Consider the following 27,781-nt stretch of genomic DNA (forward strand, 5'->3'; position numbering starts at 1 on the left):
AACATGTTTTGATGGAAATCTTTTATTGACCACTTAGACATGTCCATTTATACGTCTCTAGTACAAATGCCATCAACCTACCACAAAGCATTAAAGCACAATAAATCAAATGTTCCTTAAACATGTACAGCTTTTGATTTTTATAATTTCTTTATTTAAACAATGTCTCAGCAGCAATCAGAAAAGTATTTTAAAAAAAGAAAAACAGAGGACCCATCCTGTAAATCAACTGTATTTCCAGGAAAAGTCAAAAGAGAAAAACAGTTCACATGAAGAAAATGTGGCTCAAGTCTTTGGATTTTAAAAAAACAAAACAACCCTCTCAAAACCCACCATTCCAGAGGACCTGGCCTTCTTGGGATTTCTGGGAGAAGTATTGTAAACACCTTTCAAACATAAAAAGCAAAGCCTAGAAGATATTGCTAGGTGGCGATTGGCAGTTGTGGGAGAGGAGGGAGGACAAGTTATATCCTGTGCAGTGAGACACCACTGACACTGCCAGCAGTCTTACTAAATTGATTATAATACCTGGAGTGCTGCCAGATGTATTGGAACGGTATCCCAGTACTACCAGCCTGCATTTCTTAAGACTGTCACAGGTAAGGAGTTTTCCAACCAGTAACTGAGGACATACGGCACTGATCTCAATGTGGCCAAAGGCAAAAAGCCTACTAGGAGATGTATTGTTACATTTTGTGTAGGAGGTTTACATGGCAGGAGCACACAAAACAAGACAGGGGTATGAGTTGACAGTCCTCTCTAAGGCTAGAAAACCTGTTAACTCTGAAAGCCCTAGGCAAGTGCCAACATTTCAGAGAACCCACTTACTTGGCATAGGACCACCTTAGCTTTGTGTTTTTTTGTTTTTTTTTCATGCTAACATTTCCTACAGCACTACTGCTCTAGCTTTATGCATTCTGCATTTCTTTACCAATCTTGTAGCTGAGGATTTTGTTCCAGTCAATCTTAGTACGGGTAACAGGCAGCTGGCGGCGTAAGGCTTTGAATGTGGTGTCTGACATAGTCTGATAATTTTCACTGATGGCTGTCTGTAAACAAGCAAGAGGGTAACTGGTTAGAACTGTAAAGATTGCATAGACATTTCACTTTGTATAGACTGGTTACTCCCTAACCTACATTAACCTTATGTTTGTACACTCAGCCAAGTTGGTCAATGCATGATAGAAGTGTGGCCCTTCCAAAAAGATTTATTGTTTCACTTACTTATTCCAATTTTGAACTACCCATAAACAAATATTGCTGAGTGGCATAAAACATTTTAAATTCACTAATACCACAATAAAACAATAACTAAAGAAGGAGAATACAAAACCAAAATACAACTGGCAGCAGAGAACAACAAAGTCCAGTATATATAACCAAATTAAAGTCAGCAGGAGGGAATAAGTACAAAGGTACAGAAGCAATGCACGCTTTCAGGTAGAAGGTCACCTATGGAATCATACACAATTCAGAAAACAAAAGAGCACTGGAACTATTTTTCAAGGAATCCCACAATAAAAAGAGACCTAATGGTCCAGACCAGAAGTCAACATGTTTTGATCCCAGATCTTCTGCCATATAAGAGTGTGTGGGTGGGAAGGAGTTTCTTACATATTGGGGAGATGGCTGGAGAAAAAGAAGTTAGGGTGTTGTTGTGTGCCTTCTGTGGCTTCACAAAAGACAGACATTGTGGATCCCAAGAGGAGTTATTTTACTGCTGCTAAAGGGGTTTAAATTTTACTCTCCTTTGTCTTGATCCCCAGATGGCAAAAACAGGGGGAGTGGCTATCTGAGATGCCGTTAAACCAACTGAACTGCAACAGAAACAACATCTGATACAAAATGTAGGCTTATGATTCTAACACCATAACTTTTCTTGTCCTGTATTATCTTTTAAACATCTTTTGCCTAATAAAGAAGCCAGTGCAGATTCAAAAGCTTGCATGATGTGTTTTGCGCATTTTGGTTGGCTAATAAAGGCATCACTCTTTTGTAGATTTAGCTTTTGTTGTATTTTGCTATGTGCCAAACATGGGTATCCCTGAATGATTACTGGCTGAATGACAGTTGAATAATTATACCACGTGTGCAAGTGTCCTGTCTTCTCTTCCTGACACACAATTTCTATTGTTGCTTCTGTGCCCTAAGTGAGTCTCTCTCTTTCTCTCAACATCTCATTCAGTCCTAGGGACAAACTTTGGTTGTGAATTGTCTATTTCTTGTTTAGAATGAATGGTCTCTTATTTCTATGGTACATCTATCTCCTCTACTTTATGGGAGTTTCCAATGACCTCTGAACATCACAGCTTCCAACTCTAATTGCGTGGGGCTGGAGAAGTGTTGCTCATGGGTCACATGCAGACTAGGGAACAGATTTGTGCACCCTCAAAAAACCCTGGAGCACTGCCTTCAGCAAGGGTCAATCAGTTTAGAATCCAGGAAGTAGATATAATGGCAACACATCTTGCTGTTGGCATTCAGCAGCAACCAACAACACTGCAAACACACTTGAATTCTCTGCAAACTCCGCTTCTTTCCCACTCTCAGCCTGTACCTATCTCTCCTCTCTGCGTCTTTTCTTGTCTGTCTCCTGAAAGCTTCTGTTTCTCTCTCTCTCTCTTCAGAGTCCCCACCCACCTTTTGTCTCCTCTCTCTGCCCCCTTCCCAGTCTCCATTTGGGTCTGCTTTCCCTTCTCTATAATTCTCTCCGCTGTTTGCTTCCCTTTCTTTCTTATCTGCAGCCTGCTTGCTTCTCCGAAGAGCTCACAACACTTAATCATGTGATCGAGTATACAAACAAGCATAAAGTGTTTTTGGAGACTACACATACTTAGCAGATATATATCTGAATTTGTGCCATATACACAAAAGTGGGCAGTTGTGGATCACTTGATTAAAACCTACAATGCTGTTGTTTTTGGAAATAAGCAAATGTGCATATTCTTATTTTTAATTTAGTATACAGATTTCTAAACCACTACCTAAACTGGATTGGAAAACTATCCCATTGCTGAAATTTGAAGTCAACCATGAGAAAACAAGCATTTCATCTCTATAATTCAACTTCTGCTCAGAATTTATGCTTTATAGTTATGTTCACTAATAACTCTTGAGCCAAACAATTGTTGTGATAAACAATTCACATTATATATAATTTTATTCAATTACTCCTTCCCTCCAGCACAATAGTTTCAGTCAGTGGAAAAGACAGCCTATTGCCCATTCTCAAAATATGTGGGACCCTCTGAAGCATATTTAGGGAGTATGTAGTAGTGAAGAGTCCTGGTATATGAATGAAAGTCACATTACACTGGATTTTGCCTATAAATGCTGTAACCATGCATGGCTTTGTTTCTTTGTCAGGCATATGGTACAGCAATACCACCCACTGTTTCAAGAAACAGGGTAACGATATAACCCATCTGGCCATTCTCTTCAACTTGTTATGAAAGCCCTGGATGCAAGAACGTTGTTGAAGTTGAACAGTTATAGTTAGTCTTATCTAAGCCATCTTGAGTTCTATCACAGAAGAAAGATGGGACAAAAATATAGTAAAAGAAATATATGGGCAATGTTCTTACAAACAAAATATGGTTGAAAATTATTCCCCCACCAAAAAAATTAAATATATTAATTTAAAGCATATATTACAAATTTACAGAGTTCTTACCTGATAATCATTTTCTGCATGTTCAATGATTTTAATAAATTCCTTGGCTGTTTGAACATCATTCTACAAAGATGAAGTTGCAAGAAATTGTCTATCACCATATGGTGAATTTCAAAAGATTTCATATGAACATACTGTATATACAAAAGTGAGTTTTATAGAATGGGAAAAATAGACATCCAACTTTTCTATTAAACACAGATATCACAATTCCCAACTTCTGAATGGTAACTGCAGAAACAATGCTAATTTTTGTAATTTTTGCTAAATAATTTTTGCTAAATAATCCACTGATTTCTTTCTGCTGATGGAACGATTTTTGCAAGTGAAGGGCATTCTCCTTCCATGCATACCTCTCAAATTTGGATTCATTGTGTAAGTCCAATTAAATGGCACAGTCCAATGTGAGTGTTTTAAATTCTGAACTTCCAGTCTTTAACCAGCCACAAACATCTTTTGTTGTTATATCTGAGGAGTGCTAAAAATTAGGGAATATTTAAAGGTATTTAAATTTTAAATACTTTGCATAGAATTGAGTTGAGCTTTGTGCACTGGGGTTTACTCCTGAGTCAACACACACAAAACTGCACTGCACTTTGTATTCTTGGTGGAAACGTATACTAGTAAGAATTAGAAGTGGCCCTGCCCATTTTGCTTTGATCCCACAATAAAAATGTCTTATTAATGAAGAGCCTTCAGCAGTAACTGCTGTGTATTTTATTATTACTGAACTTCCTGTTTACTAGATCAATGCCACTGGATCTGATGTTGCAGATCGGAAATGGACAAATGGCAGCCTGAGTGGACTTGAGTGTGGCCCACCCTTTTGTACCTACTCCATCCCCAAAGGATTAAAAACAACAACAACATTTCAATAAAAAAGCCATCCAACATTCTCTAATGACTACAGAAGAGAATTTCAACAGGGGCTTTGTGGGTCCCCCCTCCAAACTGTTTTAGGTCAGTGGGCTTTCTAAAAACTTACAAGTGACTTCTGGTACTTTCCATCTGGAAAATGGCCTTTCCTGGCCCCAGAATAGGCCACGGAGATGCCAAAACCTGGTGTAACGAATAGCTTCCAAAGAAGATGAGAAATGCTTTCCAATAATTCTTTTTAAAAAATGGGTTGTTGGGAGAAGGGCAGGCTTGCTAGGCATGGTGCATGAGCCTGTGTGGCATCTGCAACCTCAGAATTTATTTATTACCCACCTATCCTGTTGCAGATTTTTAACTCATTAAGCAAGAAAAAATAATAGGTAAAATAATTAGCCTCTTTTAGATGCTATGTGTGAGAGGGGTGTTCAACATGATCAAAGAGCAGTAGAGACATGGTAATGACTCCACACACAAGGTTTCACTTCTGACATCTATAGCTTTACACAGGAGCTGACTGCACAGAGGTTTTGATCCCTGGAGAAGCCCACATCCAAAGGCTTTACCACTGTAGCTCTTGTGATAAGGCCTGGAAAAAGCTTCACAACATACCCCCATCGCCCTACATAAATATATGAAGCATAAAGAGGGATTTTGTCCCATAAAGGAAAGAGAAGGCATCTCAAGCACAGGATGACTCTGGAGAGACTACTCTACCTGCTGTAGTGCCCTTTCCCTATAGTTCATTCTTTGTAAGTAATTCATGGTACTGGTCACAGTAGAGATTTTCCATATTGTGGAAGGGCCATTTCAGTAAAAGTTCTCTTAACATGACCAAGGTTGGAAAGCAGAACTGCATGTATTAGGTAAACTTATACAACTCACCGAAACAGCTACAGAATCCTGTATATCTTTGTGACTAACCAGTTGCACATTACCATCCTCATAGTAATGCACCTAAAATTAAAATAAGACACATGCTAAGATTTAGGTGCACTGTTGTGATGGGATGGGATGATAAAATACATAGTATGAAAAAGTTTTCATGGCCTGCTGATTAAAGTACCGCTAAATTAAAAAACACAACAATTTTATGCAGATCCCACCTTTAAATTACCCAATGTGTTGTAAAGTATTTTTACATTCCCTTTTAAAAATAATTGATAATTAGGAATCACTATGGCAGTTCAAGATCTTTGTCTTTGGCCTTTGTTAAACATTAGTTGTTTAATTCTTACTAAGCTAAGGCAGAATAATACAGTATTCCACTACTTAAAGTGGTGGCCCATGGACCAGTGTCAGTCAATGAGCCACCAAATGCAGCTCACTGGAGAAGCAACAACTGTCGCCAATAGATGCAAATACTGTATGGTACTAGTCCCTGACAATTTGGGAAAGTATAACTGCTACTCTCCCACATCAGATAACTTTAGCACTGCACTAGGGAGCTTAAAATTTGCTATAGTTACAGTTAATGAGGGATGAAAAAGAAGTCCATTAAAAACTTGCAACAAATGTGGCAATTTTCTTCCTGAAACTTGCTGCCAGACCAAAACCAAAACAACCAGCCAAAAAACCCCACACATTTCTCTCACCATGACAATCTACACATTCATGGGGCTTGTGGGATGTTAAAGAGAAATTGAGTGCACACAAAAAACATATTTTAAAATGTGAATGTCAGAAAACATGTAAAATTGAAGAAAAAAAATAAGAAACACAATTTAGTCAATGGGGGAATATATAACTTTGGAAAAATATATAGCTGAAATCACACATTAGAAAAAAATGTAGAAAAATCTGTATGAATATCAGTGTGGGAAGAAAAAGAAAGTAATGCCGCTTAATACAACCAATGGTTGGGATGGGAGAGCAAGTAGAGTTTGAAGAAAAGGAACAAAATCAAGAATTAGTTTTACATTGCTACATCAAGTTGCCTTATCATACCAAGTTTATGTTCCTATCAGTTTCATATCAGAAACACAAGCTAATCAGCTCATTTAATTTTCAGCTTTGAAGTTTCAGACCATATTGTACACCACTATGATCATTGCGGAATAGCGGTCTATAAATAAAACATATTATTATTATTATTGTTATTGTTAGTGTTATTGTTGTTGTTATTATTATTATTATTATAGAATATGTCTGTCAATACAAGCAAAAATCACCAAGAAAAATTTTGGAGCATGTACTGGCTTTGTTTCCATGTAGATCAACTGACCTGAATTTTGAGCACTGCAACCACCTGAGCTGTAGGTGGTGTGATGGTAAATTTCCATTCTGACCTCCATCGCCCATTCCTACATAAACAAGGAGAAGACACTGGCATAAAGGCTCCTTTTACCAAGACAATGAATTGACCAAAAACACCCCACTCATAGACTTAGTGAAGCCGGATAAGATCCATCTTTCGGGGAGATTCACCTGGAATTCACAAGAGATGACAGACTCCCCAAACAGTTGAAAAGTGAGATAACCACACTTTTCCAGTCTATTGCTGTTGTTAGTTATAATGCCATGGGTATTAAGGTCACAGCCAGCTGGCTACCTCTCCCTTTAAGAGTCTGATTCAACAGCTTGTGACTCAAATGACTCTTTACACTGAACATTACGATTTTTAAAAAGCAAGCAAGAAACATCCTCTGCGATGTGATTGTTATTTACTGGGACCACACCAGGAAAGAAGATAGATTTATTCTCCCACTGCCACCTCATAGGGACGTTCTTCTCCCTATGGAAATGTCAGCTTCATAAAAGGGATTCTGATAATTATGTCTTCTAAATTTATGAGACATACAACTTAAAACACAGGTATATTTAAAATCAAAGGTAGTTTGGCCCACAGGACCTGCTTCTGAGGAATCTACTTTAAACATGGAAAAAAGGGGGGCCAATAAGTAAAGTCAGACAGTTCCTTTTTCCCAGCAGTAGTTAAGGACACAATGGACCAATGAGGACAATTTTGGGCAGAATACAAATTAAAGGTAATTATTATAGATATACTTACCAGAAGTTTTTGGGCTGAAACTGATGACTCTCAATACAAGCAATAACTGTTGGTTGTCCATCTATATTCTTACTGTAAACCTGTGCCCAGAAGGAAAAAAAAATTACAAAACCAAGAAAAGAAACCTATTCCAAACTCTACCTTTACAGCAGTAAGGGACTTATCTGCAGAACAAGCTGGTCCTCACCACTCCACTGATATCCTAATATCACAACATGGTTGTAATGAAATTTAGGATCTGGATTTGTTGGCCCTTTCTTTATGGTGATGGTCCTTTAAAGACTACAGCAACATCATCTGAGGACCGAAATATCCTAAAGGCACCAGATCCTGTCTGATTTTGGAAGTTAAGTAGCCCTAGTTAGTACTCTTATGGGAGACCATCAACAAATACCAAGTGCTATAGGCTGTATTTCAAAGGAAGGAAGTGGTAAAACCACCTCTGAGTATTCTTTGTCTAAAAAAAAACACCTATGGACTCCATGGGGTCATCATAATTGGCCTGGCAATTTGAAAGCATGTGCAGGCACACGTACACCTGTGTGTGCGCACGCACGCACCCACACCCATCCTCTGAAGAACCCTTGGAAAAACAACTCATATGTTACTGATCTACAATCTAATTGTCATGCCTACTGACCATTACCCCTTCCTTTTGGTCCATGTGGGAACCAATGATACTGCAAGGCACAGCCTTCAGAATATCAGAAGGGATTATGAGGCTTTGGGTAGGAAACTGAAAGAGCTGGATGCAAAGGCTGTCATCTCATCTCTTCTCCCAGCTGAAGGGCATGGGTACAGGAAGGAAGAGGAAAATAGTGGATGTGAACAGCTGGCTCCATGGGCGGTGCCACCAAGAATAATTCATATTCTTGCATCATGGGCTGTGGTTCCATGAGGGGGGACTTCAATGGGTTGTACCTCATCCCAGTTGGGAGAAATGTTTTTGCCAATAGTCTCAAAAATTTGATCAAGAGGGCTTTAAATTGAGTTATATGGGGGAGGGAGACAGTATTTTGGAAGGGAGGAATTCATCAAGGGCTGGGGATAATAGTCAAACCGTTATAGAGGGAACAAGGCAAATAGTGCAAGGACCCAACAATGGGAAGGGAAAAACATTACATAGGCAGTTAGCAGGGAGGACCCATGGTCTTCAGTCTCTCCACTAATGCACAGAGCTTGAAAAATAAACAAGATGAACTTGAACTCCTAGCACAATAAAGTAAATATAATAGGCATCACTGAAACCTGATGGAATGAGTCTCATGATTGGAATGTAGTAATAGAGGGGTACAATCTTGTATGGAGAAATAGGTCAAACAGGAAAAGAAGAGTAATAGAATTATATGTCAGGGATGTTCACAGGTGTGAAGAGATTCAGGACTTAAATCCTGGAAGCCAGGTGGAGAGCATCTAGATAGAAATTAAGGGGAGGAAAACAACAGGGATGTTATTGTATGAGTCTACTACAGACCCCCCAAGTCAGACTGAAGAATTGGATGGTGCTTTTCCAGAACAGATAGCCACACACTCAGAAAAGAGAGATGTAGTAGTGATGAGTGACTTCAACAATGCTGACATTTGCTGGAAATTAAACTCAGCCAAATCATACTTTAAGGTCTAGCAAATTCCTCACTTGTCTGGAAGACAATTTCATAGTCCAAAAGGTGGAAGAGGCAACAAGGGAACAGATAAAAGGCAGAATTACTCAACACCTTCTTTGCCTCAGTCTTCTCACAAAAGGAAAGGGGTGTTCAACCTGAGGGAAATGGAGCAGATGACACCATTGGAGAAATGCAGCACAGGATAAGTAAGAGGTAGTACAGGACTACCTGGTTAATCTAAATGAATTTGAGTCTCCAGGACCAGATGAACTACATCAAAAGGTATTAAAAGAACTGGCAAATGTTATCTCAGATTATTGCCATTGGTAATAATAGTTGAGAACTCCTGGAGAACAGGAGTAGTACCGGCACCCTGAAGGAGGGCAAACATTGTCTCCATCTTCAAAAAGGAAAAAAAAAGAGGATCCCATACCAGGAAAGATTCTAGAGCAGTTTATTAAACAGAGAGTCTGTGAACATTTAGATGAGAATGCCATAGTCACAAAAAGTCAACATGGGTTTCTGAAAAACAATCCATGCCAGACTAATCTGACCTCTCTCTCTCTCTCTCTCTCTCTATATATATATATATATATATGTATATATACACACACACATACATACATAAAATTACCAGCTTGATCGATGAAAGGAATGCTGTGGATATAGCATATCTTCATTTCAGTCAGGCCTCTGACAAGGTCCCCTGTGATATTCTTACAAAGAAGCTAGTAAAATATAGACTAGACAACGCAACTGTTAGGTGGCTTTGTAATTGGTTGAATGGCCAAACCCAAAGGGTGCTCACCAATGCCTCTTCTTCATCTTGGAGAGAAGTGGCCAGTGGTGTGCCACATGGTTCTGTTCTGTCCTGGGCCCAGTGCTATTCAAAATCTTTAGCAACGACTTGGATGAAAGAATAGAGGGCATGTTTATCAAATTTGCAGATGACACCAAATTAGGAGGAGTAGCTAATATCTCAGAGGAGAGGATCAAAATTCAAAATGACCTTAATAGATTAGAAAGCTGGGCTAAAACTAACTAAGTGAATTTCAACAGGGAGAAATGTAAGGTTAGGCAGAAAAAATGAAATGCACAGATATAGGATGAGGGACGCCTGGCTTAACATGACTACATATGAAAGTGATCTAGGAGTTCTCACAAGGTGACATGAGTCAACAGTTTGATACAGCAGCTAAAAAGGCCAATTCGATTCTAGACTGCATTAATAGAAGTATCGTGTCTAGATCAAGGAAGTAGTAGTGCCACTCTATTCTGCTTTGGTAAGGTCTCACCTGGAATACTGTGTCCAGTTCTGTGTCCAATTCACAAAGGATGTTGAGAAGCTGGAGTGTATCCAGAGGAGGGTGACCAAAATGGTGAAGGGTCTGAAAACCATGCCATATGAAGAGAGACTTAGGGAGGTGGGTATGTTTAGAGAAAAGATGGTTAAGAGGTGATATGATATCCTTGTTTAACACACTCCCTCGGAGTGCAGTGAAGTCTCCTTCTGTGGAGGTTTTTGAACAGAGGCTAAATGGCCATCTGTCAGGAGTGCTTTGATTATGTGTTCCTGCATGGCAGGGGGATGGATTGGATGGCACTAGTGGTATCTTCCAACTGTATGATTCTGTTATTCTAAATGATTATTCCTTGACACCACTGCTACCAAATTTCTTGAAGGTTAAGAGGTGATATGATAGCCCTGTTTAAATTTTTGAAGAGATGTCATATTGATGAGGGAGGTAGCTTGTTTTCTGCTGCTCCAGAGACTAGGACCCAGAGCAATGGATGCAAGCTCCAGGAAAAGAGATTCCAGCTCAACATTAGGAGGAACTTCCTGACAGTAAGGGCTGTTTGACAGTGGAACAAACTCCCTTGGAGTGTAGTGGAGTCTCCTTCCTTAGAGGTCTTCAAATAGAGGCTGGATGGCCATCTGTCGGGGATGCTTTGATATGGATTTCCTGCATGGCAGGGGGTTGGACTGGACGGCCCTTGCAGTCTCTTCCAACTCTACGATTCTTTGATTCTACCGATTCCAACCATCAGGATGAAAATCCACAGCCTGCTTACCTGATAATTGATGCATCTTGTCTGTTACTTGTGCTTTTTCCAGCATTCATGATCCCCACCACGAACAACACATCCAGTGCCAATGCATTTTAAAATATATGACAGGCACTTTATGTGATTTAAATACAAATCTATAAACATGTTTTATACATGTCCTTCTTGTGAGGAGAGAAGAGGAGAGATATGGGATCCTTTCTGAAAATACTGAGTGACTTTGGGCCCACAAAATATGTTTCATAGTTCTTCAATTCCATGTTTATATCTCTATGAGATCCTACATAAATGTGTCTGTTGTCTGCCATGAAATCAACATTGATGTAGGGAACCCTATGAATGAGGACTAAGAGCTCTTGTCATCAGCTGCCTTGCTCAGGTTTTGCAAAGTCAGGAGGATGGCTTCCTTTATGGATCAACCAACCTTTAGTGTGGTCCCCCTCTTTTCTTACTGCCTTTTACTTTAAACATTATAATTTTTTCCAATGAGTCAGGTCATTCCATTATGTCCAAAGCACAACAGCCTCAGCATAAATACAGAAACTTTTAAAATGTCCCATTCTAATACAGAAAAGGCAAGATACTAATAACTTAAGTATTCCTGCTCTCGGCATCCACTGCCGTAAGAACAACACCAGGTCACCAAATATGATAAGGTTAGATACTTAACAGTACAAAATCCATGTGGATAATGATCTTTCACATATGCTCTTAATGCACTGTCACAAGCGTCTCTCCATGACTTAAGTGCTGTGTCTGTGTCCTCTGGCTGGGGATCACTGGCTTCTTTCCTTAAATGATCAAACTTAAAGGAAAGCTTGTTCCTTGGGTCTAAAAATCGGCCATTACCAAGATCGCCATGTTCTGTGATTAAGATCTTAAAACAGAAAGACAAACCCACAATTAGAGTATAGACAAAGACAAGGGCACTTTCTTTCAACTGACTTCCTTAGGTTTTTTTCCAAGTGATATATATATATATATATATATATATATATATATGTGTGTGTGTGTGTGTGTGTGTGTGTGTGTGTGTGTGTATGAAAATAAAGGGTCTTAATAATTCCATAATTGTTCCAAAGTGACATAACATGGGCCATCCCAGGTAGGAAGTGCTCTTACTCCAAAAAAGATCCATAATCCAAATTGAACACTTGTTGCCTACTTTCCCTAGACCACAATTCAAAGGTATAGCCATGTTAGTCTGGTAAATCAGTATCGCAAAGGGATCTTGTAGCACCTTTGAGACTTACTGAAACAAAGAAATCAGTAACATGAGCTTTCATCTGAGGAAGTAGGCTTAAGTCTACAAAAGTTTATGCAACTAACTTGTTTTTTTTCCTGTTAGTCTCAAAGGTGGTACAAGATCCTTTTCAATACTGATTTCCCTAGAGCAGTGGTAGAAAGCACATGGGCCACCAGAAGTTGCTGGACTGCAACAGGAATCCAGGCCATTATAGGTAAGGAATGTTACTACACCCTACCAATGTCTGGAGGGCTGCATGATGATCACTCTGTACTTAGAGCCCAGTTTTGGCAGTTTTGCATATACAAATTATAAGAGATGAAACTCCCACATAACTCCTTCTTTAAATTAAAAAAAGGTAGAAAATGCCTTCTAGATGGAAACATCTGTTCAGTCTAGTTTAATGCACAGCTTGCCTAGATGAATCTTCCTAGCTCTGCAAATTGAAAAGACAATTTTTACATGCATAGTTTGCCTAGAAAACTCTTCTTAGCTCTGCAGCCTGATGAGCTACCTTTTAGAAAACATTATATAGCCCAACTCCTAAAGGCCTTTAGAATAAAATGCTTTCTCTAATCTTGAGAAGCACAAACCTGGATCAGAAGTGGCCACCTGAATGACTAAAATTCAACATCATGTGAGACAGCCTTCAGTGATTTCTATGAGAAAACCTATTTTCTGAACATAAATGGTAATAACTTTGTATCCAGAGTGAAGTCGAAAGCTTTCATGGCCAACATCCATAGCTTTTTGTGGGTTTTTTGGGCTGTGCAGCCATGTTCTAGAAGAGTTTCTTCTTGACGTTTCACCAGCATCTGTGGCTGGCATCTGCCAGCCACAGATGCTGGTGAAACGTCAGGAAGAAACTCTTCTAGAACATGGCTGCACAGCCCAAAAAACCCACAAAAAACTTTGTATCCAGACTTCTGTAGAAAGATGTCATAAATGTTTGGCTACTCACAAAGTTAAGTATATAAAAATGGTGTGTGTGGGAAGGAGAATTTTTTATTTACCTGATCATCATAACCGTCTATCTTCACAGGAGTGAACTGATCCATGTTATACTGGGCAAATGCACTGTCAGATAAGAGTAACAAGTAAATAGTATATTCTGATATCTAAGACACATATAAACTTAACTTCATTGTCTTCTATTGCATTTAGAGATATACAGCCTTGAAAGAATCCTTTCCTACTGCAGAAAGGACGTAACATATATACTTGACTATAAATCGACCTCATGTATACGTTGAGGGTAAAACTTAGGGGCATCTAACAAAGAATCTAAAAAATGAAGCAAAAGAACACAATGCCAAAGAACTTCCAAAATTCCAGCAAGCATAACGGTTTGTGCTCACAGTAAAGGCTGGATGGATGAGAGAATAGAGCGGGGTCAGTGCTTCCAGGACAGGCTATGCTCTTACTTTTCACCATGGGATGGTTCCCTTTTTTATAAGAGTTAAAGTACATTCACCCATGGATACATCAATCCAGGTTTTTTGTGTCAGACTTTCCAGACTTATACATGAGTATATACAGTATATGACTTTCATAGTTTGTAGGTTTATAATGAAGAGTTACTTTAGTACTGGAAATGATGATGTATATTTTTCCTCTTCCTGTTTCCTGGTTTACTGACCTGGATCATGGACAAACCACCTACTTTATTGACCTGCATCTTAGACAAACCACCTCCATAGATTTTAACACAGTATCATAATTAACCTTGAGGATTTCTACTGAAGACCCTGAGCAATCAGTAAAATTCATTCACAAGATAGCCCAAAGGCTGTCATTTAAAAGGTGTGGCAAAACGTCAAGATTTATTCTGTCTGTGAGAATTTTGAAGATGTTGTGCCTAAAAAGAGTCTTGTCAGTTGAATGTGTTTTGATAAGCATAAAAAGAGTTACTTTAGGGGGGCAGCTCCTTCTTTGCATGACATATCAAATAGAACATCATTATCCCTTTCAAGTTTCAGAATTAGTAATCTGTGAAGCATGGAAACTGCTATTAAAGAAATGTAACCCTACAATTTCAATGCTTACACAACTCTAATATGTTTTTTTCTGATTCTGACCTTTAAATGCATGCTTTTTGGAAAAACTAGAGCTTGCAATTCTAGTTATTTTGAGTACATTTATAGCAAAAAGCCAAAAATAAAACCCACACATATCTCTTGCACTTAGCCTATGCTGTCCCTGCTGAAGGTGAATCAGAAACAGGAGCAACTAATGCAGAATAATTCCAAGCTAGCATAATCTGACTACTAGAATCATTACCACCTCTTCAAAATTTACAGAAGTTCAAATAGTAAGCATGCTATTTAAAACAGCAGTGAAAATTTATTTCTTGTCATTAAAAATGAAGCACACAGAATTCCTCACAACAATCATCTCTCTCTCATTTTTTTAAAAAAATAATCAGTACTTACTGAGCTGCCCCTTCCCTAAGAAGATTGTCATTGTTAAGCAGCAATCGTACATCTAAAGGGAAACAAATCCACACAGATTAGCAACAGTTTCATTGTAGTGCTGTAATATTTACTGGTACTACAATAAATAACTATCTCTCTGGCATGTGTCACCTACAGATTTCTTTTACAGTATCAGTTTCCCTCTCTATGAGTTTGAAAATCTCTGTTAGAAATTTATGAAAAGTTAACACAGAAGCACAGAAAGGATATTCTATAAAGAATATATACTAACTAACAACTATCTTAAGCACTGTTTGAGAATGTTTTTTTCTTTACAGACTTCTTTATAGGCTGCCTTTAATACTGACATTTTTATCAGAGACTAAACTTTCCTTAGTATAGCTTATTGCCCGAATATTAGATTTTAAAGAGTAAAAAATTAATCTTTCAGAATGGGGAGGAGTCAATAAACATGCAAGCCTTGTTTCCTTACTAGTAAAATATAGAACTTGATTTTTTTTCTTTTTAATTAGAAATTATTTTACATTTTACCATTCTCCCAATATGGGACCCAAAGCTGCATAGTATTAAAAACAAAACAAAACCTCAAAAAACTTTAAGCCACCAATTACTTACCATTAAATACTTCGTTGAATTCCCCAGGTGGTGCATGCGTGATAAATTTTGCAGCTATACGTACCTGCAGAGAAATAGCTGGATTTAGTGAGGCAACATATTCAGTGGTTCTTAAAGAGGTATTTACCAGCAAATTCACACAGAATACCAATCAACAGACCAAACTCTGTGGCCCTCTGAAGGTTTTTGGTTGTTACATCTGAGTATTGCCAAACTAATCAGTTGCATTCATCATTTCTTTTAATGATGACCATTAAATTATTAACGAGAATGCTGTTAAGTTGGGCAGGAGAAGGAACAATTTAAATTTCAGCACATACATTTTTACTAACTGTGTATAGAGCTCACCTGCCTCAACCACGGGCTTGCCATCTGCGAATTTTGAGCATCCATGGGTGGCAAGCTAACGGCCACATGCACCTAGCGGTCATTGGACCTAACGGCCACATGCACAGCACATTAAAATCCACTGGACATGAGTTCCCATGGTTTTTGGCATCCACCACAGGATTGAAAACAGAACCCCTGTGGATATTACAGGCCGACTGTATATGGTGTAATTTTTCACCATACAATACAGCAAAAGATACCGTGGAAATTCCCTAATCTTCATAACCCTACAGGTTCATAGACCCATGATTCCAGCATTAAATAAACAGTAAATAAATTAATCTGATTTAGTGTCCATAATCAATCATAGACACATTTTAGGGACTTACATCTCTATTAGTTGTGTCCCAAAGCCTAGATTCACATTCTGCATCTAAAGCAGTGGTTCTCAACCTGTGGGTTGTGACCCCTTTGGGGGTCAAATGACCCTTTCACAGGGGTCGCTTAGGACCATCGGAAAACACAGCAAGATTAGTTATGAAGTAGCAACAAAAATAATTTTGTGGTTGATCACCACAACATGAGGAACTGTATTAAAGGATTACGGCATTAGAGAGGTTGAGAACCAGTGATCTAAAGCTATGGTATACTCATCAAATGAACATTATTCCCACAGAAATCTCTATAGCATCCATGGGATAGAACAAGTCATATAACAGTTCTGTTTGCTATCAGGATTTGATGAGTTTGGTCAGAGCTGATGTAATTGTGCCCAACTGGTGTTTTTGTAGAGAGCACATATAATCATCTGGAGTTTGGTCAGGATGTCTCAAGCTGAATAAAATATGATTAAAAAGAAACATTCATACATTTGTATTAGATATCTAATATCTAACATATCTATCTCTCATCTTCAGAACCCAAGGTTTCTGGTATCCTGGTGCCAAACAGGAAACCAGCCTACTACATGTTTTCGTTCTGCAAAAATGCCCCCAATCTATAGGCAGATAAACAAACAGAATATATTTTGCTAGTGCAACTGATAAAACATTAAGACACCCTTGTAAGAAAGATTACTCAAAATTACTGTTATAAAGACTGCCACTGCATAGTCTTCCCATTGACTCTTCAGAGCACTACCTTAGATGGCTGAAAGTCTCTTTCAAATTATAACATGTGCTTTTATTAGAAAGTGCATCTGTAAGCAGTAAGCATGACACTCTGGTTGGATTGAAGCACTGCTACAAATACGGTACTCAGAGAACATATTACTTTGTCTAATAAGCACAAGGATCCATTTCAAGAGGAGCAGTCTAGGATCCATCCACCCTGCATGCCACTTGATCCTCTTTAGCTTTAGTTTCCTCTCAGGGGTACGAAAATATGACAACCAGCCAAAGTGAAAAGCTGAAACACTGAAGAAAAAAAATCTTCAAAATAATGCAGTCTCTTTATAATTAAACTACAGTCAACCCTCTGTATTCACAGATTATTTATCCACAAATTAAACCATCCGTTCAAAAATGTAAACCTTGATTTTGCCATTTTATATACAGTAAGGGACAGCATTTTGCTACTAAAATTGTATATAATGGGACTTAAGCATCCATGGATTTTTAAAACCTAGTTGGCTCCTGGACTCAAGCCCCTGTGGATACCAAGGGCCCACGGTAATGGTAACTTACTTAAATACAGAAATGTTGTACACAGTTAGTGCAGACAAACTAGTACAGAAACAAAGAAAGTAAGAAGAATTTAAACTACGTTCTGGTGAATGGTTCCCCTTGTTTTATGATCCACATTCAAATATAAATGAAGAAACTAAAAAACTAATCTTCCTTATTGTATGTGTGTATGAAAACCTAGGGTTTTCTTGGCAAATTTCTTCAGAGGGAGTTTACAATTGCTATGCTCTGAGGCTGAGAGACTGTGACTTGCCCAAAATCACCATGTGGGCTTTCATGGCCAAGTAGGGATTCAAACCATAGTCCAACACTCAAACCACTACACCCGACTGGCTCAACTTCCTTATCATACTCCTGTATTCTAATTTCCACTCTTTCCAAAAAATAACTGTGGGTATGCACAGACTATACATATTGAAATTGACTGCAATCCATCAAATGTGACTGTCCTCAAAATGTTGAGTTATGAAAGTTTATCCTAGCATGTAACTAAAGGGGGAAAAGATTTAAAGAAGTGGACAACTTGGATTCTGCCTTGTTCATCTTATTTAAATAATATTGAATTACTGTATTTCTTCCAGAGACACTTTATAATGGTGATATATTAGGCCAATATTTGACAAGTTTGTCTTGCAACGTATTTTTGTGAGAAATTGGTCTTTTGAGCTTTTCCAGATCTCTCATTCTACAGCTGTTGCAGCCCATTCTTGGCGGATTTGTAACAGTGGTTTAACAGCACAAGTATAACTCAGTTAATAAAGTACAGGTATATCTCAGTTAACCATGTTTTTCTTCAGATGTCGTGTCCAGACCCCCCCCCCCTTTTTATTTTTTGTAGCTCCCTCCCCCCAGGATTAGCATTAGTAGGATGGTGAAGGAGGGCTGAAATAAGACAGCCTTTCAGTGTGTCTGCAGTAAACAGTGAAATAAAGCTTGACATGGAAAGGAATGGGATTTTACTCTGGATGATCTTACTGTAGCTATGTGCCACTGCAACCTTCCCCACAATGCTGATAGCACTAAAAAATACCCAGCTAGAGAGAGAATGAAGAGGAAAATAGGGACCAGGAGGATTAAAAACCTTCTGGAAAAAGGAGTTCACTATCAGAGGCTTTGTTAACTGAGGTATGCTTGTATTAAACTGTCTTATGATAATGGCTACTTTAATTTCCTTAGTGACAGGATGCTGAGATAGGAAAGATTTCCACCAATATATATTTGATGAAGACATATAACCAGGTAGATGGCTACATGTTATTATTTATGTATCTGGGGATTTCAAGTGGTCAAATTGGCTAATGACACCAGATTTATGTGTGTGTTCCCTTTAACATATGGCTAATATCAGTGGTTCTTAACCATTATTTTACCAGGCATCCCCTTTAAACATATTTTGTAGCTGTGGACTCACAAGACTTAACTCAAGATTTAAAACCCTGAAGTCATCAAATATTTATTTGAAGTTGCTTATCAGGGGTCTTCAAATTTGGAGTGAAGGGAGAAATAAGTAAATGCACACATTGCTATTATAATATTTTACTGGAATGATTCAATAATAATAATAATAATAATAATAATAATAATATAATAAAAAATAAATGAACACTAAACCATAGGCTAATTTTTTATTAATTTTAATTAATAAATCAGTGAGAAGGCTGGTACTGCATTTCAGTTGCAAGCCTTGTTATATCAAGCTTAATAACTGAAACTTGTGTTCAGAGTTCTGACTACACTTTTCAAATAGTTTCTTCACTTATTTTTAAGATAAAGGGAAGCGAGCAGAAAATGATTTTTTCACCCAAGTATGTTGTTACAAAATGCATCAATAATTTCATAGACCTTTTCAATAGTTCCAGAAAATCTGCTTGTAAGTGAGCCCAGAAATTTGGATGGGATTGTTCCTTGAACTGCAGAGTACCATCCATGGATATTTCTATTAACTTGTGTTCTTCTGCTACCATAAGCCCCTCTAGTTCATAAACATTAACTTGAAAATGGATCTCTAATCCAGTTTTTGCTTTAATCAGGAAGAGGAAAATATTCATGGAATATGCTGCAAATTCTTCAAATGTCGTACAATACATGATGTATATTCCTCAGACAACTCTTTGGAAGCAAGAACATTTATGAAGTTAAGAAATGTCTCATAGTTTTAGTTCAATAGTCAATAATGCCACAACTCCACCTTTTTTATAACTGCTTTGATCTAGTCTTAAACTTGAAAAACTGTAATTTCTTGAATTAGATAAGTTGAGCATATTTAAATGGGTGAAGATATCTGACATATATACACTAATGTTACTATCCAGAAAAATTTTGTCCAACGACTGCTGAGGCGAAATTGCCATCCCACAAGGACTAATCATATCTCATCTTTAAATTCCCCCAAAATGAAACAAAACTTTATATTCTGATAGCCAACAAACTTTACTGTGAAGCAAAAGTTGATAGTGTTCACTGGCAATATGTTTGCCAAGCTGCTCAAAAAGTCCTCAATTCAGGGTTTATCTTGGCTGGGCTTGACTGTACTGTACTTGCTATATACTTTGACTTGGGACACCTGGGGTTGCCTTTTACTGCTCTGTGTCAGTCAACAGCTGCAGCAACAATAACAAGTTTTAGATTGCCTTGGACAATTGACACAGATTGCAACTCCCATTAAAAATTATAGCATCCGTATAATGGTGGGAAGACTTTTCTTCTTCCTACCAGTTTGAAGCCGGAGCAGATTGAACAGCAAGGCACAGGTCCAGCCAACCAGTGTTTTGGCTCCTGTCGTGTGCATGCATGAAAAGGTAGCTTCTGAAGTCTGTACTCCTCAGCAAAAAAGAAAAGAAAAATAGTAATCCATGTGGTTGGTAGAACCGAATCCCCATAAACCATAGATGCAAACATGGGTGTGTGTGTATATGTCAAAACAAGTAAACAAAGGAAATCAAAGATAGCAACTGATGAAGAAACAAAAGAATATAAAGGGGGGAGAGCTAAGCATTTAAAGACTCTCAGAACATTATTTTTCTAAAGCAGGCGCTGGCTGGTTCTCCTTAAGAGCCCACCCATTTTCCCCAAAGTATTGTAGAAGCCTCTAAGTGTATCTCAGTTCCCAGATTCTATTTTGTTAAGGGGGAGGGGGTAGGCAGGCAGTGGCAGAGAGTTATGTCTACATGGCTCAGGTCCACACTATTTGGCAGACCATTTCTCCTGGTATGAACCGGCCTGGACTCTGAGATCCTCTGGAGAAGCCCTTCTGAACACCATCACAAACACGTTGGTGGGGACACGAGGGAGGGCCTTCTCGGTGGCTGCCCCTAGACTTTGAAACTCCCTGCCCAGGGAGATCAGAATGGGTCCCTCCTTGATGGCCTTCCGCCGGCAGGTGAAGACCTACCTGTTCACACAGGCATTTAAGGAATTGCTATAAGGACAGGCTGGGATGTTGGACCATTTTAAAAAAATTATCTTTTAAAAATAGGTTTTATTATTTTAATAACTGTTTTAATACTGTAATAATTTAATTTCTTTTTTTAATTGTACTGTTTTTAATGCTGTGCAGCCGCTCTGAGTCCCAGTCCTGGGAAAAGAGTGGGATACAAATAACGGGATACAAATATAATAAATAAATAAATATGTCATGTGTAAATGCCCTGGTTAACTCTGAATAGGTCAATGTTAACATCAGTGCTGAGGAGGGATGCTAGACCCTTTGCTTGCTTGCTACTCCGCCTGCTCCTTCCTTTCCAATCAGCATTTCTCATAGGAGACTGGACTGCTCCTGGCTGTGAAGCAGGAAAGGGAGAGAGAGAAAAGCAAAGGATGGTTGGGTATCAGTTCTACTCAGCTGCTCAGCCTGCCTCTTCCTTGCAGTGGAGCAGCCACATGACAGGCAATGAACAGTCCCAGTCAGCCAGCCTGAGCTTTTGTCAAGTGGCCACTCTGCTGTGGGGAGGAGGCAGGCTGAGCAGTCTTCAAGACTTCAGGAACCCCCTGCGAGGACATTGCAGCCTGAAAAACAATAAAAAAACTATGGATGTCTGCCATAAAAGCCTTTGACTTAACAAATCAGTTTCTTCCAACTCTCAGCTCCATATAAACCTAAGAACCTCTGGCTTAGGTCATTTATTTGCGTGATCTAGAGAAGTGCTGCTCAAAATGGTGGCCTTTAGACCAGTGTCTGTATGCCGGCCATCAGCTACCACTCTGTGGCAAGTTTCCTAAAAGAAAGAAACAATTATAGCCAATGGGTACAAATGTGGTACCAGTCCCTGGCACATTTGAGTAAATAAAAACTGCTGGTCTACCACATCAGAAAGCTTGAGCAGCATATATCTAGAGTAATTGGCTCATGTATCTTATCAGTCCCTGCCCAGAAAGCAAAGGGGTGGGGTGGGGGTGGGGATAGAAATCTAGTTGTACCTTTAAGACTAACCAATTTATTTTGGCATGAGCTTTCTTCGATTTTAATCACTTTTGTAGATAAAATGAATAAATGCATCTGAAGATGTCAATTGAAATCCCTGACAGCTTATGCTAAGATAAATCTGTCTTAAAAATGCCACAAGATCTCTCCTCATTCATCTTATACTGAAATAGACTAATATGCTTGTCTTTTTGAAAACAGTTCTTGATTATAAGGTAACTTGTTAAACAGCAAGAACTGCTAGGGAAAAATTTCATTTTGGAGAAATAAAAATATACCAGGTGAAAATAAAGGGAGAGTGGGTTAAGAATTTAAAGCCTCTCCGAACATTAAGCAGATTTTATTCCTTCCATTTCCCTATATGGCATATGAATAGTATATAATGAATGCTGAGCTGGGATATGAATGTACAGTAAGTTTCACACATCCAATGTGGGAGGCTCTATGAAGTTGCTGGTGAAACGTCAGGAAAAAACTCTTCCTAGAACATGGCCACATAGCCTGAAAAACAAACAAAAAACTATGGATGCCTGCCATAAAAGCCTTTGACTTCACAAATCAGTTTCTTCCAACTCTCAGCTCCATATAAACTATCTTGGATGCTTAGAAGAGATGTTTACTCATATCAATATGAGAAAACACATATACATGCTGTTGCGTTAAGATTATTTGATACTCCTGGACACTGAAGACCAGTGCCCACATTCTATTAACTTCTATCATCAGCTTTTATAAATCTCTATGTCATGAAACCATTGGTCACATTAGACTAGCCAAATCATCTAGTTTTGATCTTATTCTTATTTTGCCACCAATATTGTGAATTATATAATTGAACAGTCTTCGATGAATTAGAAATGAAGTTAGCAGAGCTCCCAGTAAGCTATAAAATTCAAATCTGGAGCTTATTCTATACGAACAGACAAAGTTGGATGTAGCAACTCATTTACTTGTCTTTAGGAGTGTTGCCACTCAAAGTAGGCAATATAAATTGCACAGATTAGCAGCAATCATTGATTAGAAAAAGGTGGTTTCTCTACCTAACTATGCCCTAACTATGCCCACCCAAGGCAGTTTGAAAGGGTCACTGATGAATTACATTTTCTCAAGATGCTCATTTCTATTTCCTGCACTTTGAGAAAGGATTTTTTTTTTAAAAAAAGAAATATATTTAATTTAGTGCTATGAAACCCATTGGGTGACAATGGACAAGTCACACACTCTCAGCCCCAGGGAAAGCAATGACAAACCTCCTTTGAACAAATCTTGTCAAGAAAAACCCATGATCGGTCTGCCTTGGGATCTCCATAAATCAGAAATGATTTGAAAGCACACAACACACACAACCCAGAAGTTTGTTATATCAGCAACTGTTTTGTGAATGGTTACTGTTAATACTTACCACTGTCAGTACTACCTGCACTTTACTTCCATCTAAACTTACTGTGCACAACCCTTCTCCTCCCATGTGTACATATATGTGCAGGTCAGAATAACATTTCATACATCAACAAGTGGGTACTGGTTCACAAAGTCTTATGCTACAATTTATGCTTCAGTTTTTAAGATGTCATATGACTGACTGTGATTTTTATATTGCATAGCTACATGTAATCTCAGAAGACTGGAAGGCAATACAGTATATTTATGTTGTTGTTGTGTGCTTTCAAGTTGTTTCCAAATTATGGTGGACCAATCACAGAGTTTTCTGGGGCTGACAGTGTGTGACTTGCCCAAGGTCACCCAGTAGGTTTCCAAGACCAAGCAATGAATCAAACCCTGATCTCCAGAGACACCAGTCAAACCACTAGACCACTCTGACTCTTACAGTGTACTTATACCCCTTGTTTATAATATTCTACTATCACACATTCCACAAACACACACCCTTTACATCATTCAAATCTAACAATATAGGAATGGGGGGGGGGGGTACAGCAACCCACAGGTGTCCCTCCACCAACCACATTTTTGCACACTCAAGTATCCATCAGCTCCTTAAAAGTCTGCATTTCTCTCCTCTCAGGGTTAACTGCCATTCCTGGATCTCTCCAGGACTGATGTCTTCAAGTGTGTATATACACTTGAAAAATATAACCCTCAGCCTCACTAAACCCTAGAAACGTGAAACCAAACTGAATTCTGGTAATTTCCTGATGCATATTAAGGATGCTGTGTAGCTAAAATCTGCTCTCTGCCACAGTTGCCCACATCCGACACAGGTTAAGGCTCCAGAATCAATCCAAAGGCAATCAAATGTGGCTGCCATTTAGAGGTGGGCAAAGTGCATTCTTGCAATTGTTGATGGGCTGCACTACCCAGCAATCTGGGTATCATGGTTGATGAGAGCTGATGTCCAAGCACATCTGGAAGGCTGCATTTACCCATTTTGCTGTAACTGAATACTTTGCATTCTCACTTGCTTGCAGAAGTCTGAATCAGCTCTTATGCAAAGTTAGAAGGATATGCTTGAAAGCCCTTGTTGCCTCTACACTGCTTTGCACACTTTCTTTCTCACACCTCTCATGTATGTTGCAAACCAATGAGATTCATGTCAAGTTAGCACTTACAGTCGGCCCTTCTTATACATTGATTTTTTTATACATGGATTCAAGCACACATGGTTAGAAAATATTAAAAAAATATATAAATTTCAAATATCAAACCTTGGTTTTCCATTTTTTATAAGGGACACCATTTTGCTATGTCATTATATTTAATGGGACTTGAGCATACACGGATTTTGTTATACACAGGGGATCTTGGAACCAAACCCCAGCGTATAACAAGGGTCCACTGTATTAGTATACAAATTGCACAGATAACATGTATAAGAACACAGAAAAGCAATTTTAAATAGTGTTGGATTACTGACTTCTGAATCAGCCTTCTTCAACCTGGTGCTTTCAAAATGTGTTATATTATAGCTCCCACCAACCTTACACACTTACGAAGAACAATGGAGTTTTAGTCCAAGACTTCTGGAGGGCATCAGGTTGGGCAAGCCTGCTTTTTGTGATCAGGAAATAATCCTAGCTAGAAATATATTATTACATTCCCCTCTCAACTGCTTCCACCTCACATTGCAAACACAAGCTTCTGTAAAATGTCATTTTCCCCTTATGGTTTGGTAATTCATGTGCTGCACACTGTACTATTATTTAACCAATGAAACCCCATAGACAGGATATAGAACTAGGTATAAAACCCTACATTCCCACCTGAGAGATGTGCAAATATTGAGAAGACAGCAGAAAATGCATATTGAGAAAACCACCAAATTTATGGCCAAATCATGTCTCCTAGTGACTGAAAGACATGTGAAGGTTGAAAACAAGTAACAGCACTAAAAGGTTCTTGACAGTTGAAAAGAAAGGATGTATAAATGCCTGCAGAGCACACACATTTCTTTCATTCCAGTATTAACCCAAGTGAAATCCTTTATGGTTTCTGAACTGTATAAAAATGTGCAAGAATTGATTTACCAAGTCAGTGGTAGAATATGCACTGCACATGCAGCAATCTTTCTTTCAAACTCCTTTCAGCAATCTCAAGAGTATCTGAGTTGTGCTCAGAATGAAGAAATTATTTATTGAAATGTGTTCCTACTATCTTCTATGGTGAAACTTTTACAAGGCAAGATCTTAATGTAAAATGCAATTAAAACTGCAGTTTAGAAAATGAAGATGGACATATATTTATTTAAAAGCAGACTGGAGCATCCACATTTTAAAAGCTTGCTAAAAAATCAAAACCTGCCACAGAGCAAACCATGTACATGTTTTATGGTATGGTATTCCACAGGGATGTGTCTACACAGAAAAGACTCTCTTTCATATACCAGTCAAACAAAGAAAGTGCAGCCCCTGAAGCCCCCTGACCTTTTCATGGGCAATTTTTCACCTCCTCCCAAAAGGCCACAAAGTAGAAGTTTTGCCCTCCAATATCCCACATTTAAAATGTAACTCCTCCTCAAAATTGTAATCCAGAAGTGATGTTACACCACTTCTGGTCCTTTTGGTCCACTCACATTGCACTAGAGAGGTGCAAAGCTAAAAATATGGCCCCTACTCCCTTTGCATTTCTTACCCCATAAAAGATTTTGCCACTGGACGTGTGCATAAGGTCTTGGAGCCTGAATGGGTTCATAATTCTGCAAGTAGTTCTACAAATAACCTGGTCATGACCTAGACTATTCTTTCCACCCAGACAGAACAAGGAGCAAAAGAGAAATGTGGTTTCAAGTCTGCTTTTACTAGAAGGGAATGCAGTATTATTAACAATAAAAAAGGGATTCCTTCCAACTGGAAAACTGGTTTAGAAGCAGAGACATAGTCCAACAAGTAAGAAAGCAAGCAAGCACGTGTTTACAGAATTTGCCAATTAGTAACCGGAGGATTCTTGCTCTTTCCTGTAGTAGTTGCTACATCTGGCTTATGAAAATGCACCCAGTTGCCTGCATGCATTTTCACATTCTTAGATGTATCAAGTGAACATGACACAACATGCCAGATTATTTCCTATCACTTGTTTCAAGTCCCTCCCCGAACCTGAAGCAGGTCTGTGTGCCCTGCAAATGTCCAGAAATGATGAACTGTCATTTTTAGGCAGCTCCAAAACAATTCTGGAGGGTGGGGTATAGGGGTAAAAAATGGCAGGGCAGAGTCCCTCTCCCAAATTTACAGAGAGGAAAGCATCCCTCCAAGCCTGACTATTGCCTCCCTGGCTATTGCATTCCCTATGCTTTTCAATATCAGTATTTGGGGAGGCATTCCCAAAAGACAAATTTGCAGGATTTGAAGGGCTCAATAAGGATCACCCAGTGTTAATTAATTATTTTCCGCAGGGAAAGGTAGGATGCATATAAATAAAAACTATTATTATTATTAGTAGTATTATTATTTTCACTTCAACATTTTTTCTTCCAAACAAGGTGCATGTAGACTTGAAGCAGCAAATACAGAGGCAGTACAGTGTGGGCCACCATGGCATCCTGGGGAAAGGGATGCCCTCCGTACCCAGGGAAATTACTCACTCCTGATGAACATGGAATTGCTGGGAAAGAGTTATTTAGGGATGTAGACAGAGATGCCACAAATACAGGGATAATCTCTCTCCCATTCATCTAATAGAGGCGAGGCAACTGAGGTTTTGAAACACTACTTAGACAGGATAATGGTCTGGATGAGGGCTGATAAAAGTAAATTCAATTCAGATACAACCAAGATCTTGGACGTGTCTCTGTTTAATCAAGTGGCGTTTGCCCTGTCCTGGGTGCAAAGTCCACAATGTGCAACTGTGGTCATCCACATGTAGCCTGGCGCCATGGTCCTCAAACTGACATAGTAACTATAGTCCCAAACAGACTGCAGAAATAATCCAGTTTGAGACCGCTTTACATGCCCTGGCTCAAGGCTAGGGCTTTCTGGAAACTGTAGTTTAGTGAGACGTTTAGCCTTCTCTGTCTGAGAGCTCTGGTGCCAAAGAAACTACAATGCCCAGGATTTTCTAGCACTGAGCCAGGGCAGTTAAAGCGGTCTCAAACCGGATTATTTCTGCAGTGTGTTCAGGACCTATGGCACTACTTGGGTAATGTAATAACATGATTTGCAGCCACGTTATCTGAAGGAGTGTCACTTCCCATGTCTGATCCTAAATAGACCAACAGCTTCCTACCTTCTCCTCGTCCGTCACCCGATCCTCAAAGTCCGCCATTTTGGCTTCTCTGAACCCAGGCCAGCCAGCCCCACCTGTCACCGCCGCCGCGCAAAGCGCGCTGGGAAAAGAGGCGTGGCCAGGGGTGGGGCCCGAGTCGTCATACCG

General features: G+C 38.9%; 1 protein-coding gene across 2 annotated transcripts; it reads right to left on the bottom strand.

The window, feature by feature from the left end:
- Positions 1–6: 6 nt before the first annotated feature.
- LOC149315904 (F-actin-capping protein subunit alpha-1) lies at positions 7–27,738 on the bottom strand. Of its 2 annotated transcripts, XM_089514402.1 has the most exons (10): positions 27,635–27,738; positions 15,524–15,587; positions 14,906–14,957; positions 13,487–13,550; positions 11,898–12,104; positions 7,557–7,636; positions 6,771–6,849; positions 5,432–5,503; positions 3,674–3,736; positions 7–1,049 (listed from the first exon to the last, which is right to left on the bottom strand). In XM_089514402.1, the coding sequence occupies exons 1-10, from the start codon at positions 27,671–27,673 to the stop codon at positions 909–911; spliced, it is 861 nt and encodes a 286-aa protein (XP_089370528.1). In that variant the 5' UTR covers positions 27,674–27,738; the 3' UTR covers positions 7–908. The 2 variants fall into 2 exon arrangements, with proteins under 2 accessions (XP_089370528.1, XP_089370529.1); XM_089514403.1 differs by lacking the exon at positions 5,432–5,503.
- Between the last annotated feature and the right edge of the window lie 43 nt (positions 27,739–27,781).

The sequence above is a fragment of the Sceloporus occidentalis genome, unplaced genomic scaffold (assembly GCF_023333645.1).
Source record: "Sceloporus occidentalis isolate IW3139 unplaced genomic scaffold, rSceOcc1.0.p SCAF_3, whole genome shotgun sequence".
Taxonomy (NCBI): Eukaryota; Metazoa; Chordata; class Lepidosauria; order Squamata; family Phrynosomatidae; genus Sceloporus; species Sceloporus occidentalis.